Source organism: Cynocephalus volans, chromosome 1 (genome assembly GCF_027409185.1).
Source record: "Cynocephalus volans isolate mCynVol1 chromosome 1, mCynVol1.pri, whole genome shotgun sequence".
Taxonomy (NCBI): Eukaryota; Metazoa; Chordata; class Mammalia; order Dermoptera; family Cynocephalidae; genus Cynocephalus; species Cynocephalus volans.
This window is the reverse complement of record NC_084460.1, coordinates 287,815,100-287,834,835: the sequence shown is the minus strand read 5'-3', so window position 1 is coordinate 287,834,835 and position 19,736 is coordinate 287,815,100. Positions and strand designations below refer to the sequence as shown.

At 37.7% G+C, this 19,736-nt stretch overlaps 1 protein-coding gene across 3 annotated transcripts in view; it reads left to right on the top strand.

Moving 5' to 3' along the window:
* The window catches only part of DOCK10 (dedicator of cytokinesis 10), a 263,202-nt gene that overhangs the window by 183,272 nt on the left and 60,194 nt on the right, over nucleotides 1-19,736 (top strand). For all 3 annotated transcript variants that reach the window (XM_063115061.1, XM_063115054.1, XM_063115070.1), the window contains exons 15-24: nucleotides 1,740-1,862; nucleotides 4,570-4,649; nucleotides 6,616-6,803; nucleotides 7,357-7,422; nucleotides 9,176-9,268; nucleotides 12,790-12,913; nucleotides 13,107-13,228; nucleotides 13,591-13,677; nucleotides 16,205-16,297; nucleotides 18,015-18,133. In XM_063115061.1, coding sequence (XP_062971131.1) covers nucleotides 1,740-1,862; nucleotides 4,570-4,649; nucleotides 6,616-6,803; nucleotides 7,357-7,422; nucleotides 9,176-9,268; nucleotides 12,790-12,913; nucleotides 13,107-13,228; nucleotides 13,591-13,677; nucleotides 16,205-16,297; nucleotides 18,015-18,133 — 1,095 coding nt within the window. The remainder of the gene's footprint in view (nucleotides 1-1,739; nucleotides 1,863-4,569; nucleotides 4,650-6,615; nucleotides 6,804-7,356; nucleotides 7,423-9,175; nucleotides 9,269-12,789; nucleotides 12,914-13,106; nucleotides 13,229-13,590; nucleotides 13,678-16,204; nucleotides 16,298-18,014; nucleotides 18,134-19,736) is intronic.

Genomic DNA, 19,736 nt, shown 5'->3' with positions numbered 1-19,736 from the left:
TGAGTCACATATCTTACATCTATCAATACGTTTAAAGTCACTGATTAACTGAAAACTGTCACTCGAGCTCAGCTTAATTTCCTCTCATGTTGGGAAATATGTCACACTGGCTTTAACATGTCACAAACTCAACAGCCCTGTACAATATTTAAATAAAAATGGTTTTCAAGTTAAATATCTTTATTCTGTTTCCCCAGTGTTATTTTATAGAGGGATTTCTTATTTTCCCTCAGTCATTACTTAACAGAGAAAAATGAGGAGATGGATTGAAGGAGTTTAAAAATACCATTCTGATAAACTTCTGGCCCATTTCTATATCATTTTACACAAAAGCTCTATGACCTGGTATCCATTTAAATGGTCACTTCAGCTGGTGTATTGAATTCTTTGGTTAGAAAATGATAAAATATTCTAGTAAAGGCCCTTTATTACAAAACATAGTGTAGAGCTAGGGCTGCATCTGGAGCTCACAGACCCCTCAAGTCTGTTGTCCAGACTGGGTCACAAACCCTTCACACACAGGTCTGTGAGCTAGGTAACCAGGAAAAAGGTCCTTGGAGCCTTGGTTGAAGAAAGAATAGTCTTTATTCAGCACACACAGTGCAGAAGAGCTAGACAGTCTAAAGAGAAATTCAGAAACTGAACTACCAACAAAGTCCAAAGAAAAACTGAGCAGCTGCCAGCAAAGTAAACGTGCTCTATTTTTAGACATGAGCTCTCTGCCAGCCAGCACTGCTTCACAAAACTCAAGAACACACACTAGCAACAAACTAAAAAGATGCAAGGGTGTGCATGCGCACTAACTCCACCCACACACAATTTGTTTACAAGGAATGTGCTGCACCACCCACAACTAGACCTGAGGCAAGGAGGCCTCACCAAACTATTCTATTTTCCTCACACATAGAAATTCAGCATTTCTCTACCATTGAAGAAAAAGCAATTATGTTTGGGTCTAATTTTTCTTTGACTATCACATTGTATGATGAAGTATGAGGAAGAAAAAGCTAGTATTTAAGCATGCTATGGATATGAAGCAAGTATTGCCTGTCATTACTGTATTATTTACACACAAAAAAAATGGATGTATTTTAATTAAGTCTATATAGTTCCAATGAAATGGATCAAAGAAGGAAATGGATGGCTCAGATTCAAAGTGTTTCCCTTATTTAATACATGAATCTGACTCAGGTGTCTTCCATTTTATCTTTGTCTTCATCCTAAAAGTTTGGACATGGGCACATTTATCTCCATGAAAATATTAAAGATTCTGGCCCTCTACACTCACATACACAACCTTATCCCTGTCCCACTACTCGTAAATCCTAATGGTGCCACCCAAATGGAAGTGACCCTGTCTTACCCAGGTTTAGGGTATCATGAAGAAATAAAATAGAAAAAAAAGAAATAAAAAGAATGACATGTATTTCTATTCCTCTCCACTCCCCTAATACCGAGATGTTTTGATATAAGTTATTAAATGTGACAAATCATAAAAAAAAAGAGTTGTAATATGGACTGCTGTCACTTTAAATAGAGTTAAAAATAAGAAATTAAATATAACAAAAATATAGCATGTAATAAAATTTTTGTCTAAAGTGCTTTTGTCTTTTTATTTTGTAATTTCCTAGAGTTTCTTATGTTATAAATGGGAAATTTAATTAATTTAGTCACCTTAAAAACACAACCCTATAAACAGTATTCAAATGCCAACCTGAATAAATATTATTTTCTTTCAGATCAGTATTTAAGGACAACCAGGGAAATGTGGATAGAGACTCAAGATTTTCACCATTGTATAGACAAGAAAGTAGCAAGATTTCAACTGATGACCTAATTAAACTAGTGTCAGATTACAGAAGGTACGGTTTTTTTGGATATTCTTAAAATTAACATAAATAAGGTACATCGGTTTGTTATTCTCCGTAAACAATACCCGATAACCTGATTCTCAAATGTTCAAACTCCTCCAGAAAGCAGATGCTTTTCAGGTCTGTTCACATAAACTCAAATGATGCCACAAAAGTACATTTATCAGAATTATATGGTAGGATCAGGAAACGTTAAACTGTGTCAGTCATCTATTGCTGAATAACAAACCACCCCAAAACTTAGTGGCTTAAAATAACAGCAGTATTGATTTTACTCCTGAAAACAATTTGAGTACAGCTGGGTGAGGAGCTTGTCCCTTCCACACATGACCTTGGCTGGGGGAGGTCACTTTCAATTTGTTTCATTTAATTACTGGCCAGTTGGTGTTGGCTGTTGGCTGGGATCATAGCCGGGTCTGTGAGCAAGAGACCTTGAATTTTCTTCATGGGAGCCTCTCCATGAAATACTGTGACTTCCTCATGGCATGGCAGCTGGGTTCTTAGAGTAAGTGTCCCAGGGAACAGAAAATGACCCCTGCCAGTTTCTTAAGGCCAGGTCCCACAAACTGTCACAGTGCCATTTTTGCCGTACTCTACTGTCAAGTTGTCACAGAGCCTGGATACAGAGCCTAGAGTCAAAGGAGGGGGACATAGACACCTCTCAATAGGAGGAGTGTTAAAGAATTTTAGGACCATGTTATAAAAACTCCACAGGAAAATTATATTGCTGTGAATACAATCAATCGCAATATTTATGTCATTCAAATACTTTAAGAAAAGATAGCAGAAATCAGTGCTAAGAGAAGAAAAATATAAAAGCCACAGTTTTTAAATGAATCACCATGCATCCAACATCTGATGATGATGTCTTTCATTGCAAGTTACTTTTCTTAAACTGTTAGCCCCCTAACACACACAGGATTCTTATACCCTTTCCTAAATATGAACTCTCTGTCTTTCCCATCTAAGAATCAGCAAACTCCTATCAATTAATTTTGTTTACCCAAAACAAAAATAAAATATTATGAAACAAGCATGATTAATATTTTTATAGCATCAGTAGATGATATGTTTCTATTTAACCAGAAGGGAAGTTTTCCCAATATTCCTTTTTTGGTCTGGAAAAAATACATAAACATTAGAAAGCAAAATAAAAGCAAAAAGTAAAATCTTGAAGAAAGCTCTAAATCAATCTGACTTCTTTGTGATCCTATAACACTCCTTATATAGGGGCACCTTCCTCCTGTTACTGTCATCAAACATCCTGGCCAAAACTCATACCCATAGGCTTCGCAAGGCCACCCCAGCCGTTAAATGAAAATCCAGTGCTTTTCCTGTTGAGCTTTAAGCCAGTGCACAGAAGTTTAAGAAGTTGTAATGCTGAGCGGAAGGGAGTAGGCAAAAGGTTTTGGGGTGATCTGATATAAACAGGAGAAAACCAAATTACAAAACCCATATTATCAGTGGATAGCAGAGAAAGTTATCACCATGGCTGTTAGGGGGCACCTAGAATACACAAAGCAATAGTAACATGAAGTTATTTCACGGAAACCTCACACCTTATGATATTTATTCTCAGTAGCGTGCTGATAAATGTTTAGGAACTGACTCTCCAGGGAAAAAACTCATTTGTATTCATGGCCAATTAATTTCTGTGGTGTAAGTTCTCCTACCATTGCTGATTCCAAGCTGCCAATGGGGCTTCACTGAACTGGGGGGGTGGGAAGAGACGTGCAGACCATTATATATCATTTCCACCATATAGTTAGATGTAAATAACCTCACGAGCACTGATAATCTTACCATATAATAAAAGAATTAGGAAGTGGTGAATTTTCAGTACTTAACTCTCTCTGTGTTTAATATAATTTGTTTAATGGTAAGTGTATATAGTTTAAGTTTTAGTAATGGCTGTGTTTAACAACTGTCGGGCAAAATTCCTGAAAATTTGACAATCAGCTCTTACAAGGTGGGAAGAGCTGGCTCTGATCCACCACTATAATTATTCCACCTTTCAAAGTAGATTCCCTGAGAGGGATGACACTTGAAACTGTTATCAGCAACTACACAATTCTATAAAAAGGAAGATTGGCGAGAAGGTTTTAGTAGAGAGAGAGGGAAGGAAATGTAGGGACTCAGAGGCAGCGGGGGAAGGTGGATGCAAGATCAGTGCGGAAGGAGTGTCCGTATGCACTGACAAGGGTGGGAGAAGGCAGAAGAAACAGAGGATAGGGAAAGGCCCCCTGTCCTCCTTGTTTGTTGGTAAAGAGGAAAAGCACAGGTTGTCCATTTAGCAATCATAGCAAAGACTAACTCTGTTCTCCAACTTCTTGAAAGTCATCAGGAATCACTTCAACCAGTTCAAGTACTATTACCTTTTGTTAATGGAAACTATATAATTTGCTACTGTACTTTTTTAATCATTGTGAACTGAAGTAGAAGAAAATAAATTTAAAATATTCTTCAGAATATCTGTAACTTGACCTCTCCCTGATTTTTATTTTTATTTGCAAAATCACATAAATTTTAGTTTTCAAAATTAAGCTAACTAAATGAAGTCATTCACAAGACTATTTGGAGTCTACTGTTTACCCTTATCAGAGCGAACTATAGTTGACTGCTTTTTCCTTGAAAATTAGAATAATGCTCTGCATGCGTGTGTGTGTGCGTGTGTCTCTATGCTGGCATACTTTCACAGGGCTGACAGGATAAGCAAAACGCAGACCATCCCTGGAAGCCTGGATATTGCTGTCGACAACGTTCCTTTGGAGCATCCAAGTATGATGACAATGTCATGGTTTGGTTTTAGAGTTTTTAATATTTAGTGGGTTTTTGGTTTTGTTTGTTTCTAAAGGTTGATATAAATGGAATTCATTAAGCTGTAGAAATTTAGGTGATATTTCTGAATTAAGACAGAATATGACTATTGCAGAACAAGAAATACATTCAGGATAACCTTACATTTATCTGGTATGCACAATGCACCCAGCAAGAAACTAAATTATATTGTTTAATTTGTGAATTAAATAATTTATAATTTATTATATTATGTCATAGTACATTATAATTATAATATGATAATTTTATTATGTTAATATGATAATTGTATTGTATTATCATATTACAATCACATTATATTCTATATAGAGGGGGTTGCACATGAGGAAAGTTACTGCACATAGATTAATAAACCGATAACCTCTAATGGGGGAATTGATATTTTACTGGTTTCTTCTACTCAAAACACAGGCTCGTTCTCCCCCACTGTGTTGCCAGAGGGCTGCTCTGAACAGCACGTGGTCACCCAGGTGGCCATGCAGTGCTTGTAACTGAACTATCGTTAGACTCTGTTATTCAAAATATGGTCAAAAGTCCTGTTTATGTCAGTAAAAATTTGAATTTCAGAAGGAATTTTTATTAACAAATAAGAGTTTCAAAATTTATTTCTTAGGCGGTGAGATTGTTTTGTTCTGTTACTTCTGATTGTGCCTTTTAGTGACTTGCTTAGTGATGCAAAGAATGAATAAAAACATCCTGTAATAAACTACAACCAGGGAGAGAATTATTGCCACAGGATATGTGAATTACTATTAACACTATTATGTTTTCCATTCCTATAATTTTCCACAAATCATTTTAATATGAAATACAATGACCATTCGAACATAAGCCAAGCCTCCAAATCATTTTTATATTGATTGGTGTGAAAAAGAAGAGGATAAACTAAGCCATTTCCTCTACCTGATTTGGGGAACATGGCTTTTATTACTTAAGAAAGGGAAAATAGCAAAAGAGAAAGTCAAATATTCTCTTTGAAAGAATTATAGGACATTAGAGAAATTTGAACATACAATAAAAATATGATAATTGATTTTTTGGGGGGGGGAAAAACCTGTAATCTTATTCCCAAGCATACACAGATAATCATTTTGCTTTTTTAATCACAGGAATATTCTACATGAGGTGAAGGAAGGTAGAAGTCTTGCTACCTCTCTCTACCACAACTTCAGCCTTCAAAATATTAGTGACAGAAGTTTTGATTTATAAATTCCTAGTTGTCTTTTTTTTTTTTTTTTTTTTCTTTTTTCTTAGGCTGTTTGTGTAAGGTTAGATTTTTAAAAGCTGTAAAAACTGAAGAGAAAAATAAAATAAATGGTATCTAATAGCAAGAAAGGGCTTTAGGCCCATGCTGTGAAATCATTCCAAGGGAAAAATTATTATTAATCCATCTGGTACTACCAGTAATAGATCCTTTGGATAAAATTTTGTTCTGTCATATAAGATCACTTCAAAAAGTTCATGGAAAGATTTGTATTACCTTTCAATTCTATTTTTCCATGAATATTTAAAGTACACTCATATATCAATATCTGTATTATTTTTACGGTGTTATTGCAAAGTCAGGGGGTTACTCCTTATCTTATAATATCCGGTTAGTGAGTTCAGAGGCTCATTAGCTAAAATTTACTGTTTATATGAAGCTTAGTACAAAAAGAAAATAGTTATAAATCCATCTAAAAGATTCACCAGTTTTCTCAGACCTTAGTTTTGATATTAAATATATAGCTTGATTATCTATTATGCCCACCTCCTACAGATTTGTTATGTTAGCATAACTTAACATCAATTGGTGTACAAGTGTGGAGCTTCTGTTTTGAATGGATTCATTTTAAAACATGTTAAGTATTGTTCACTTAAAAAGAACCGTATTAAATGACCAACTCTTATTTTCTGATTTTTTAAGACTGTGTAACATCGTCATTTATCCCTGTCAAGCCTTTCAACATGATGGCTCAACCAGAACCCACAGTAGAGGTGGAAGAATTTGTTTATGACTCAACAAAGTACTGCCGTCCTTACAGAGTATACAAAAATCAAATTTACATTTACCCCAAACACCTCAAATATGATAGCCAGAAATGTTTCAACAAGGTATGATAAAATTTTGTGAGATTTGGTCTTCTCTCTTCACCACATTTAGACCATACAAGATGGTTTCTTGAAGGTACAAATGCAAATTATGATAGGCCAACACCTTGCAGTAGAAAACCATTTGTAGAAAAGGCTTCGTAATGGGCCGGCCCGTGGCTCACTCGGGAGAGTGCGGTGCTGAGAGAAAAGGCTTCGTAAGAGACAGGGGTGAGCTTCTTCTTAGAAGTGCTTAAGGATGCACAGTTTTGCAATATATTAATAACTTTTTCTGAAATAGCCTTATTTTGTTCTAGGCCATTTATTTTAGTTTCTTATGATACTCTGAAAGGACCATGCCTGCACCTTTCAGTATGAGCTCTTTCTTGCCTTTTAGATTCTCTCTCCACATCCTTTTGCTATTTCTGAGCACTGTGGATAATGTCACAAGAAAATGTTGGGTATTATACATTTTCAGATTTAATTAGATGCTGCTTATTTTAGGAACTTGGATTGGTTTTTTTGGTGTTATTTAATAGAAAATTACAATTTCCATTTTCCCTCTTTGAAAATGCAGGCACGAAATATAACCGTGTGCATTGAATTCAAAAATTCCGATGGAGAAGGTGCCAAGCCCGTGAAGGTAAGCCAAGTCAGCAGGAGGACATAGCACAAAGAAAGAAGGTGGGGCATAGGTTCTTTCAACCAGTGAGGGACTTTTTATGTGAGCATGGTTGGAAAGGAGCAATTTAATGCATTCATTTTAGATTTTCTAAGATGTACTTGATTTAACAGCCATCATTAACTAGATCTATTAGAAATGCCAGTCTCGTGGCTCTCTTAGCTTTTCATGATTTGGGAAAAAAGGAAGCTGTTCTAATGTGAAATAAATGTAAAGGTTCCCCTCTGGAAGACATTGCTCTTTCCAAAGATTAGCCCTCCTCCCGATTCGGCGTGCTTGATTTAAAATGGCACATCCCAGCTGGCCTTTGTGCAGAAGGGTTGCTGCATACTGGCCTGATGGCTAGCACAGTGGGCCCAGGGGATGCTCACATTTATGGAAGGTGCATGTGGCCAAGTGCCTGAGGAACTGGAAAATGGCTCTGGGAAGTCAGTCCTGGTTGTTGATCCAATGATTTAATAGGATCAATAAAACAATGAGGTCTATATGAACTGTACTGTTTTAACCTATAAAACTGCAACTGGATGACACTTTTTAGAGTTCGTATTTGATATATACTGTTTTTGTTTTAGGGGCTTCAAACAACATAAAGTAACTTATAAAAATAGAGAGGGAAATTATTTTTAGTGGGCCTGCTGCCAGAATTTTCCAGTTTCAGTGAATCAGAGGAATGAGATAATAAAGGACTAAACTAATTTCTACCTAACTCCCAGCATTACCTGAGATATTCATAGAGCACTCAGTCAGATACAAATTGTATCCTCTAATTCATGCTACCAAGAAGGTTTGTAGCATTATTCAGAACAGTGATCAATTTCAGTGATTGAATAAATCATGCAGAGTAAAGAGAAAGAGCTCTTTAAAATAGGCTTCAGCCCCTGTCAGCATTCACAGGAACCAAGCTACACAACAGCATTAGCATCGGGAGAGAAAAATTAAAGTGAAATGCAACTGTCAAGCAAACAGAGGCAATGCCCAGACGATAAACACACTGGGCCTGTTAGAGCGGTGGCTTTATGGGGAAAATTCTAGGCAAGAGGAACAATCGTAGATGTGTGGGTCCCCTGCTTCATTGCATTCTAAAACATAACACAGAGATACAGCAAGGCTGATGTCAGACTCCAGAGGGGAGCCCTAAGGTTTGGGCAAAAGGGGCTTTTAAGCTCTATGACTAGGAAGTGCCATATCACATCCCCTGGCCTGATTCAGGGCTGGGATAGAATAGTAATACAATGTGGTGGAACCTGGAACTAGCCCTGTCCTGCTAACTCAGACTTCATGATTGGGAGCTGGTGTGTCAGGGGCTGGGGTCCAGCCAAGCCTTGTGGTCTCCCAAGACCTTAACCCTACACCAGAGATGGTATCATGGGTCCTGCCAAGAAGCTATTATGCAGGGATCAGTCTTGACCAAGTTAGCCCTTATTTCATGGTAACCACAAGTCAGATAGTGGATTGGTCCAGTATTTGGCACTGGTGTAATATCTATATGATCAATAAAAGCCTTCAAATTTTTTTCAGCAGCATCCCATTGTATAATAAACACAGGGAAGTAGGCTGGAGAGTTTCAAGGTTAATTAGATGTCAGCTAAGCCTGGCATGTTATCAAAAAGTTGATCTTCATCCTGGGATTGGTAATTGAACAGTTGTGGCCTTTTTTCCACTCAGGGATAATTTCAGACACTCATAATTGTTCAACCCGTAACTTTTTAAACAGTGTATTTATGGAAAACCTGGAGCGCCCCTCTTTACCTCAGCCGCCTACACAGCTGTTCTGCACCATTCCCAGAATCCGGATTTCTCAGACGAGGTAAGGGCCGGTACCCACTGCCCCCAGCAGCTCCTAAGACGGGTGGATGGGGCAGATAATGCATAAAAATAACCACTCTCTCTAGACCACACCTCAGACTAAGGACGTGCTGTGGCGTGTATGTACTCACCAAGACGTATAAACTACAGTAATGACAGTTGCTCCAGGAGTATGTTGCAAAGTCATGTATTTCAGTACAGGATTGACCTTTAAATATGTGATGTTTTTATCATATTCTTTTCAAGGGAAACTAATTTTTTTCTTTTATTGTACTGATTAGTATAATAGGATTGTGTTAGATAGTTTTACCAATCAGTGGCAGTATTTCATGTCATAATGGAAAGAACAAAGCACTAGAATATGCACCAGCACTGTTGTTTATAACCTGCATGAACTTCAAGGAGAGTGAACTCCCCATCTCTAAACACAGCAGAGAGCAAGCCCTGACCTGGCTCACTCCCCAAAATCCCCACTGTATGCCAGACACCAAGCTGCACTCCACACACACAGCATCTCAACCCCCACAGTAGTTCTGAGAAGTAGATACTATTACAACCTTCCTGTTTCATGGAGGATGAAACTGAGGCTCAGAGAAAGAAGTCAAGCAACTTTGCCAAGGCCACATAGCTAAGTGAAAGTCAGAATTCAAACCAGGCCATGTGACGCCAAAGCCTGAAACTTCACCACTCTGCTATAACACAAAGAAAACACTCTGCTATAACATAAAAAAAAAAATTATATTAGAAAATTTATTTATTTTATAATATAAAAAAGTCATCGGGTCAGCAGTAAATTACTTTATGCGTGCCAACTTGCATTATAAACAGCTTCAGACAAATGAGTTACAGTGATTAAATCTAATTCCTAATCTTTTAAAGCGAAGGTCTGAACTAAAGCAACCTGCTGATATCGTGCCTGGGATTCAAAGCATGACACCTTCTGCATGAGTTTCCCAGTGCTGCTGTAGCAAATTACTAAAATTTATTGGCTAAAAACTACCCACATTTGTTATCTTATGGTTCTGGAGGTCGGAAATCTGCAGTAGGTCTCACAGAGCTGAAGTCAAGTTGTCAACAGGGCTGCATGTCTTCCAGAGGTTCTGGGAGAGAATCCATGTCCTTGCCTTGTCTAGCTTCGAAGCTGCCCATATTCTTTGGCTTGTGACTCATTTCCAACCGTGTCAGCACTCTGACCTCTGCCACTGTCCCCACATCTCCTCTGCCTCTGACTCTCCTGCCTTCCTTGCATCAGGACCTCTGTGATTACACTGTGCTCACTTAGAAGTCCAGGATAATCTCCCCATGTCATGGTGCTTAACTCAATCACATCTGCAAAGTCACTTTTACCATGTAAGGTAACATAATCATAGATTCTGGAGATTTGAACACGGAAGATGTCTTTGAAGGCCATTTGTCTGCATACAATGCCTTGTTGCACATTAATCATTATAAAACTAGAGGAACACCAGTGAAACAACCTGCCTGATTTTATCTCCTTCTTTCATATCCATTTAATGCTCTTAATTTTCTTCCCCATAAATTCAGGACAGAAAGTGAAAAAAGTTAAGGGAAAGAGCTATTACCACATTACAGAATATTTGCAGTACTGGTTGACACTTTGGCAAAGGCCATCTGAAAGGTGTACTCTCTGTAGACAGATAACTTAAAAAATCAGTGTTCATACTGTTTTTAACTCTGGCTGCTAATCTTTCTCATTCTCATGTGTTTCCCAAAATCCTCATAAAAGGCATGAGTTTTTCCACATGAAAGCATGTATATAATGAACAGCTAGGTGATCTCTGCAGTGCAGATTCAAAACTAAGGTTTTATTTTCTTCTTTATTGAAAAAAAAAGAAAAAAGATTGGATGAATTGCAAAACTGGGTATAAATTTTTCCAAGACAGTGTTATAATAAAATGTGAATATTTTCAGTATTTGTTGAGTGAAGGATGTTTATATTAACATTTAGTTAACTGGACTTCTTGAGTACTGGTTGCATTTCCATTGATCTCCATGTGGCTAAAAAAGAAAATATCTTTCTGTTGCATTGCTTATTGTTGTGTATTTTGAAATCTATGTTGGCTTTTGTTACCAGGTTAGCATGCTGGTATATAAAGAATACATAAGCTTGTAAAGCATCCAAATTCAGGTATTCTCCAACTTTACTATGTGTCAAAATCACCTGGAAGGCTTGTTGAAACACAGATTATCCCAAATTTTTGGATTCAGTACGTCTGGTTTGGAACCTAAGAATGTGCATTTCTAACTAGTTTCCAGATGACACTGATGCTGCCGTTCGAAGAACCACACTTTGAAAGTTATTGTCCTAAATCCTTTCTTGCACAATGTGAATAGAAATTAGCTAGATTCACAGAGCATCTAATAAATAAGCTGGTAGATAATTTGCCTGGCTATCACCCTATTGCTTGATTTGATAATTCTGGGACCTACTTAGTTGTTGATATTGAGCTGGATGCAGCTTACCCGAACAGGATCCTGAAATTCCAGTGTAAAGTGACATCAGAACATGTGGGTTCTTGTACTGGAAGATCCTGTAACTGACAATTACACACTCTTAGTCACTCAGAGTCACCTAACAAGGTAGGCTTTGGTTCCTACCACTGCCCTGTCCTACTTCACAAGGCTACTGAGGAATCAAATGACAACGTATGTGACAGGGCTTTGAAAGCTGGAAAGCACTGTAAAAGATAGAAGGTTATTTAAAACATTTCTTTCCAGAAATATGCAGTATGCTCCTCATAAAGTATATCCTTAACCTCTATCAATTTTATGTTTTATGTTTATTCAGAAGCATTATTTATAGAGCTATGGCATTACTGCTTCACAAAAATGGCTCATTGCTTAGTTACCACAATAACACATTTTGTGTATTTTTGTTATTTTTAGAGGGGACACATTCTATGCTTGTGTGACATCATTTACTACTGCCGTGTTTCCCAACAGCGTGCATCCAAATCACCTGAGGATATTTTGAAAATGCAGATTCTGATTCACTGTGTCTGGGGTGGTGTCTGAGATTCTAAGGAGCTCCTAAGTGAGGCTCACGCAGATGGTTCATGAACACACAGACACTAAGGGAGGCAAGGACGTACTGTTTACTCAGCTCCCATCCCTTGCTGATAGTTCCTCAATCTGTGTCTTATTTACATTCTACAGTTATGTCTGTGTGAGTGTTTTTATGCATGTGTGAGTGGGTGTGTTGAATCCATATTCTAGTAGCATAAATTATCTGATGAGAATTATCTAATGAGCAGCAGTAGGTATTCTAAATTATCGTCATTCATCACAATGAAGAAGTGAAAATATCCACGTGGGAACACAGGACTGCTAGCAGAATGGATATTTACTGAGAGTTGAATCAGTACATCCAACACGGACTATTAAACATGGACCTAGGTTTGAGTTAGAGAATGTTTAAAAGGCTGAGGCATCAATGCTTTGTCTCGTCCTGACTCTGGGCAAAGGATTTTAATCTCAGTCCAACTATCTCTCTCACTGCAGGTGAAAATTGAACTACCAACACAACTCCACGAGAAACACCACATTTTGTTTTCTTTTTATCACGTCACCTGTGACATAAATGCAAAAGCTAATGCCAAGAAGAAGGAGGCTGTAGAAACATCAGGTACTGACACGAAATAATCTGAAGTGACTTTACCTGTCATCTCTTTGACTTGAGTTGGAGAGTATTTTTCAAAGCTCTGATGATTGAATTTCTTAGTGAAGTTTTGTATTCATAAATGATAAACAGCTTTGCTTTTACTTCTTACCGTGGACGTGTGTCCTCAACGTTTTCTCTTTGCTGTTCTTTTGCACAGTGGGATACGCGTGGCTTCCTCTGATGAAACATGATCAGATAGCTTCTCAAGAGTATAATATCCCAGTAGCAACAAGTCTGCCTCCTAATTACTTAAGCTTTCAAGATACTGCAAGTGGAAAGGTATTGAGTAGTATATAATTTAAGAGAAAAGAGTACATCAGCTAAATAGCACGAAGTTACCTTCTTTCTCTGTTATCTAAACCAAGACCATACATATTCCACTGTAATTATGAATCAAGTGTACTTACAGTATTCCACATCTCTTGTTTAGTTAATGGCCATCAGAAATGACATATTTTAATGATCCTCTAATATCATATAGACCTCATCTACTGATATGGCCAAATGGATTGGCATCTTTTTTATCTCTAGAGTAATATAAGATGAATGGATCAGGACAGCCAATTGACATAAACTAAATAAATTCTCTATTTTCTTGCTCTCAAACTGTCACAGTGATGGTAACAAACTCTTTTTTGCAGCATGGTGGGAGTGACATTAAATGGGTTGATGGTGGTAAACCGCTTTTCAAAGTATCCACATTTGTCGTGTCAACAGTGAATACTCAGGTGAGTACATTGTCCTGAAATATCAGCGTCTTCTCTAACAGAGAATCATAAGGTATCTCCTGTATTTGCAAGAGAAGCTCATCATTTCATCAGGTGTTGGGAGAGCGGGTGATTAAATACTACAAAGGAAGAATGTTTGGGGCATAATTTTATGCCTCTCTCAGGATAGAATATTCTAACCCCTTAGGCCCAGACACCGTAAAGCTTCAGCCCAAAACACCAGAAGTGTATTTAACAGAATGGCACTCCCCTTAGAGTATGTTTTGCTTTCACTAACACCCAAGTGTGAAAAATGTCAAATGTTAAAGATGAAGACTTTGGACCTTTACCTCAAAACTAAGTCTAACTCCCAATGCCTACCCAGCGGTCCCCTAATGGGAAGGCCATGAGGTTGGCAGGACTGAATTTGAGAGTCACCTCAGCCAATTTCTGCTCAGTGACCCTGGACAAATCACTTTACTTCCTGCAGTTTGTATTTCCTCATCAGGAAAATGGTATCAATAAAATCTCTGCTACCTTAAGTCGTGGTGAGGATCAAAACGGGAACCTACATGTGAAAATATTTCATGAACTGCAAAGTGCTCTCCACATGTAATTATTATCATTGTTAAATCACCACAGACTCACCCCTTCCATTGCAAGGCAGCATATTTTACCTGGGTGTGAGGAGTCTTCTGGCACCAATTATAAACTACAAAGCAAATTATTACAAGTACATAAAATATATCTCAGGTTCAGTGTGTCTCTGCTTTTCAATCTTTGCTTCGTGCTGCTTTGTCTCTAGCCCATACATGAGGGCTAAAAAAAAAAAGAAGAAAGAATCCAGGTACCATATATGTAGGATCAAATTCTCTCTCAACAACCTCTGGTGCTTCAAATCAAATTTAGTGCTTATCTCCACTTCCGTAAACCCATCTTTATACTGATGCCATCAGCCCTGATCAGGTTCCACAAAATGATCAGTCTCCACCAAAACCTGTTTTTATACAAAGGTACTTCAAAAAGTTTGTGGAAAAATAGAATTAAAAGATAATACAAATCTTTCCATAAACTTTTTGAAGTACCCTCATATATCTCAGACTTTCCTGAGATTCTCCTTCTCATGCTGCCATTTGCTTTCTCCAAATGGCCCAGGTCTCTCTCGCTCACCATAACACCTGCTCCTGCCCCCCACACACTGGCATTTACCTCAGTTTCAAGCGCCCCAGGCCCTCCCCTGCATGGAGCCCTCCAGCACCCCACGTCCACCCAGGGCCCTCAAGAGCTGCGATTGTGCTGATGTGATTGCCCTTCCTCAGCTGGGAAGGCAACCTCTTCCTCTCTCCCTCCCCTCCCCTCCTTGGCTTGGGCAGTTCCCAGTCGTCCTTCAGATCTCAGCTCAAACACCACTTCCTCAAAGAGGCCTTTTCTGTTCCTTGACCCTTCAGACAAAGCCGGGCCATCTTGCCATACACCCAGGTGGCCCCACTGTTTGACTGAAGCGCTTGTGAAATTATGAATAAATAGGTGCATGTGTCAGTCATGGGGTGGTGCTGGCCTCCCTGCCCTAGTGGAAGGTCCACAGAGGAGAGCGTTGTGTTGGCCTTGCCCTCCGCCCTGTCCCTGGTGCCTGCCAAGGGCATGGCTCACACTCAGCTTCCGTTAAATTATGACCGAATAGACTATTCCATGAAGTCATATTTAAAAGGAAAACAGTTGTCTCTAGTCAAGTAAAGAACTCCAGCTAGGAAACAGAAAACATCACACACACATACCCCGACTTGGGAGGAGCCCACACCACAGATGTCTTTCTAGAATGCCGGAGAAACATCCAGACAGTGTACCCTCACTCAAATTTTCTATCTCATTTCTCAACTGTATGGAACTTAGAGAATGTCCAAGGTTCCTCCCTCTTCAGGAAATAGCCTTCAAGGGTAAGAGTCAGTTGTAATTCATGTTAGCCAAAGACATTCCAATTTTTGGCCAGTTAAAACCTGTTAAGCCTGAAAATATCCCTATGCATATTAAACAGTACCCATTCTGACGTGTGTTAAGGAATATGTAAAAGAAGTAGCTCACTTGGGAGAGCATGGTGCTGATAACACCACGGTCAAGGGTTCAGATCCCCATTCCAGCCAGCCGCCCAAAAAATAAATAAATAAATAATACGTAAGAGACATTCGTAGAAGCCTATGGAAGGAAGAAGCTGGAGTGGGAAGATAAACTAAGGAAATTTAAAAAAAAAAAAAAAAAGGAGCACATCCAGGGAAGTAATTCTCCAGCCATTGTCATGTGGCTGAGAAGGACAACAAAACCCAAGAGAATGAGAAAGGAGAGAGCGTGGGCTTTGTAGTTCAGGCTGAGACTTCAACAGGCTGGAATATCTAGTGAAAATGAAAGCTTTGTTGCTGTGACTTCCTGATAAATCACTTGCACATCGAGGCATTGATTTCACAGAAATGCTCATCTTCCATCACAATGATTGTATGCAACACAGTTTATGTGTCATCAGAAATAAACACCTTTTTTAAAAATTTGCTTGTTGCAGGATCCACATGTGAATGCATTTTTCCAACAGTGCCAAAAACGAGAAAAAGATATGTCTCAGTCACCTACCTCGAATTTTGTTCGCTCTTGTAAGGTAACATGACATGCAAGCAGTTCAGTGGTCTTCAGGGTAAAAATAGGCAAAAGAGACCTTTACAGTGTCCACTGAGTAGCAAACTAAGAGGTGATTATTATTGATTTTAAAGATTTTAACTATCTTATCAATTTAAAGAGTAAATGGCTTTTTTCACAATGTCTAAATAGTTTGTCTGTTGATTATAAACTAAGCAAAGATCAGTTTTTTCAAAATAAAAATAATATAAAAACAGATCCATTTACTTTAAATTAGTTGATCAAATGGAGAATCCTTGCAACATTCCTCCCATATCTATATGCCATGCCAAATGCAATGAAGAATAAAGCCAGAAAAAGGTGAGCTACAGAATTCATATTCAAGTTCTGAAAAACACGAATAGATCATGCTTTATTATTTTTTTCCCAATTTATTTATTTTTTAGATGGCAAATAAAAATTTCATATATTTATCATACACAATATGATGTCTTGAAATATGTACACATTATGGAATAGTCAAATCAAACTGATTGACAGATGCATTACCTCACAGACTTATCATTTTGTAATGAGAACATTTAAAATCTCTCAGTGATTTTCAAGATTACAATACATTATTATTAACTATAGTCACCATATTGTATAATAGATCTCCTCCTATCTAACTGAAATTTTGTCTTCTTTGGCCCTGATCCTTTTCCCTCCACACCCCAGCCCCTGGTAATCACCATTACACTCTTGACTGTGATGGGTTCAGCTTTTCTATGTTCTGCATACATGTGACATCTTTCTGTGCCTAGCTCATTTCACTTAACGTAATGTCCTCCAGGTTCATCCACATTGTTGCAAATGACAGGATTTCCTTCGTTTTTAAGGCTGAGTAGTATTATACTATTTATGTATTCCACATTTTCTTTATCCATTCATCTGTTGGTGGACACTTAGTTTAATTCCTTACCTTGGCTGTTGTGAATAATGCTGCAGTAAACATGGGAGTGCAGCTATCTCTTCAAAAGACTGATGTCATTTTCTTTAGATATAAACCCAGTTAGTGAAATTGCTGGATCATGTGGTAGTTCCATTTTTAAGTTTTTGAGCAACTTCCATACTGTTTTTCTGTAACGGCTATACTAATTCTCATTCCCACCAACAGTGTGCAAGGGTCCCCTTTTCTCCCCATCCTCAATGGCACTTATTATCTTATGTCTCTTTGATCATAGGCACTCTAATAGATGTGAGGTGATAGCCCACTGTGGTTTTAATTTGCATTTCTCTGATAATTAGTGATTTTGACCACTTTTTCATAGACCTATTCGCCTTTTGTATGTCTTCTTTTGAGAAACATCTATTCAGGTCCTTTGCCTATTTTTTAATTGGTTTTCTTGCTATTGAATTGAGTTCCTTATGTATTTTGGATATTAACCTCTTATCAGATGTATGGTTTGCAAATATTTTCTCCCATTCCATAGCTTTTCTCTTTACTCTGTTGATTGTTTCCTTGGCTGTGCAGAAGCTTTTTGGTTTGATGTAATGTCATTTGTCAGTTTTTACTTTTGTTGCCTATACTTTTGGGGTCATAGCCAAAAAATTATTGTCTAGACTAATGTCATGGAGTTTTCCCCCTATGTTTTCTTCTAGTAGTTTTACATTTTTCAGGTCTTACTTTAAATTTAAGTCTTTAATCCAGAATGTGCTTTAAATTTAATCCATATCTTTTTTCTGCCAATTTGCTACAGAACTTATTGAATGTGGAAAAGATTCATGCAATCATGAGTTTTCTCCCTATAATCTTGAATCAGCTCTTCAAGGTTCTGGTACAGAATGAGGAAGATGAAATAAGTACAGCTGTCACCAGGTACCCACAGCACAACCTTGGGAAAAGAGATTTTATCATCTGTGATTTTGCAAAACTTTGTAACTGAACACACTCTAATTTAAGTATTTCTCACTCTTGAATCTTTACCTACTAATCTCCTACTATTATCATTAGTTAAGTTTTTGACCTATTTTTTAAACTTTTTCTTTGTGTTTTTTTTTATTAAACTTTTTATTTTGAGATCATTGTAGATTCACATGCAGTTGAAAGACATAATACAGAGAGGTCCCATGAACCCTTTACCCAGTTTACTCTGCTGACATCTTCCATATGTATATGGAATCATACAGACTGTGACCTTTTGTGATTGGATTTTTTCACTCAGCATAGTTCTCTGGAGAGTCATCCAGGTTGCTGAGTCTATCAATAGCTTGTTCCTTTTAATTGCTGAGTAGCATTCTGTGATATAGATGTACCATAGTATTTTTCACAGTTCACCTATTGAAGGACATCTGGATGGTTCCCAGGTTTGGACTATCAGGAATAAAGCTGCTATAAACATTCATGCACACGTTTCCATGTAAACATAAGTCTTCATTTCTCTGAGATGAATGTCCAAGAGTGCAGTTGCTGGATAATATGGTAGTTTAATGTTTGATTTTTAAGAAACCACCAAGCTGTTTTCCAGAATGGCTGTACCATTTCACATTCCCATAAGAACTTTTTTAAATACTAAAAAAAATTGTTTCAACTGTTCTTACTTTAAATTTTGCTATGCTACATTGTTCCAGCATCACTAATCTGGCTGGTGACTTTGGAAATCACATTTTTCTATTTATAGAGATAGTGTTTTGAGTTAATTATCAAATCATATATTCCTGATATGCACTTAAAAAAAGATTAGTCATAGAATTCTGGAAAAAAAACTACTCTTGGCATTGAAATCTTTCCAGTATCTTCCTGACTCATAAGCATATTATTGCCCTCTTTCAAAATGAGGATTTTTAGCCTAGTTTTCAAAGTAGAGCCCTGATCTGGAAAGTTAAAGTATCTCTAACAGTTCCACAACCAGCCAGTTCTGCATCCAAGTTAAAAGTCCCCAGCTGTGCCTTCAAGTGATGCTCTTTCGGCATGAATATATGTGTCTGCGCTGGCAAGACTCCTAAATATTGCAGTCAAAATTCTGAGATATTTCTAAATACTGTAGCCATGGAGCAACTGGTAGTTTAAATGTGAAAAAATCAACTCACACCACTCCTGCTGCTAGAAACTCTAACCCAGCCAAGGGGGGAAAAGCAACTGCATCTTAAGCTAATTAGTTTTTCCAAAAGCATATATACTGCCGATAGGTTGGAAGGCAAGCCCTTTCAAAATGGAATATGGTAATTAATTAGAGGCTAAATGTCTTAAGTTTTAATTAGGTGCTGAAAATGATCCCCTTTCCAAGAAGATGATATCATCAAATGCACAGGCCTTAATGAGCACATTCAACTTCGGCAACAAGTCTCCAATATGATATTACAGCCATAAAATCTTACTTATATCTTAGTGTTTAGAAGTTTCAAGGCTGGAAATGACCAAAAGGTATTACAGATATTAAATGCCCAGAACCAGGGGGTGAGCAGGGGAAGGGGGGAGTCTG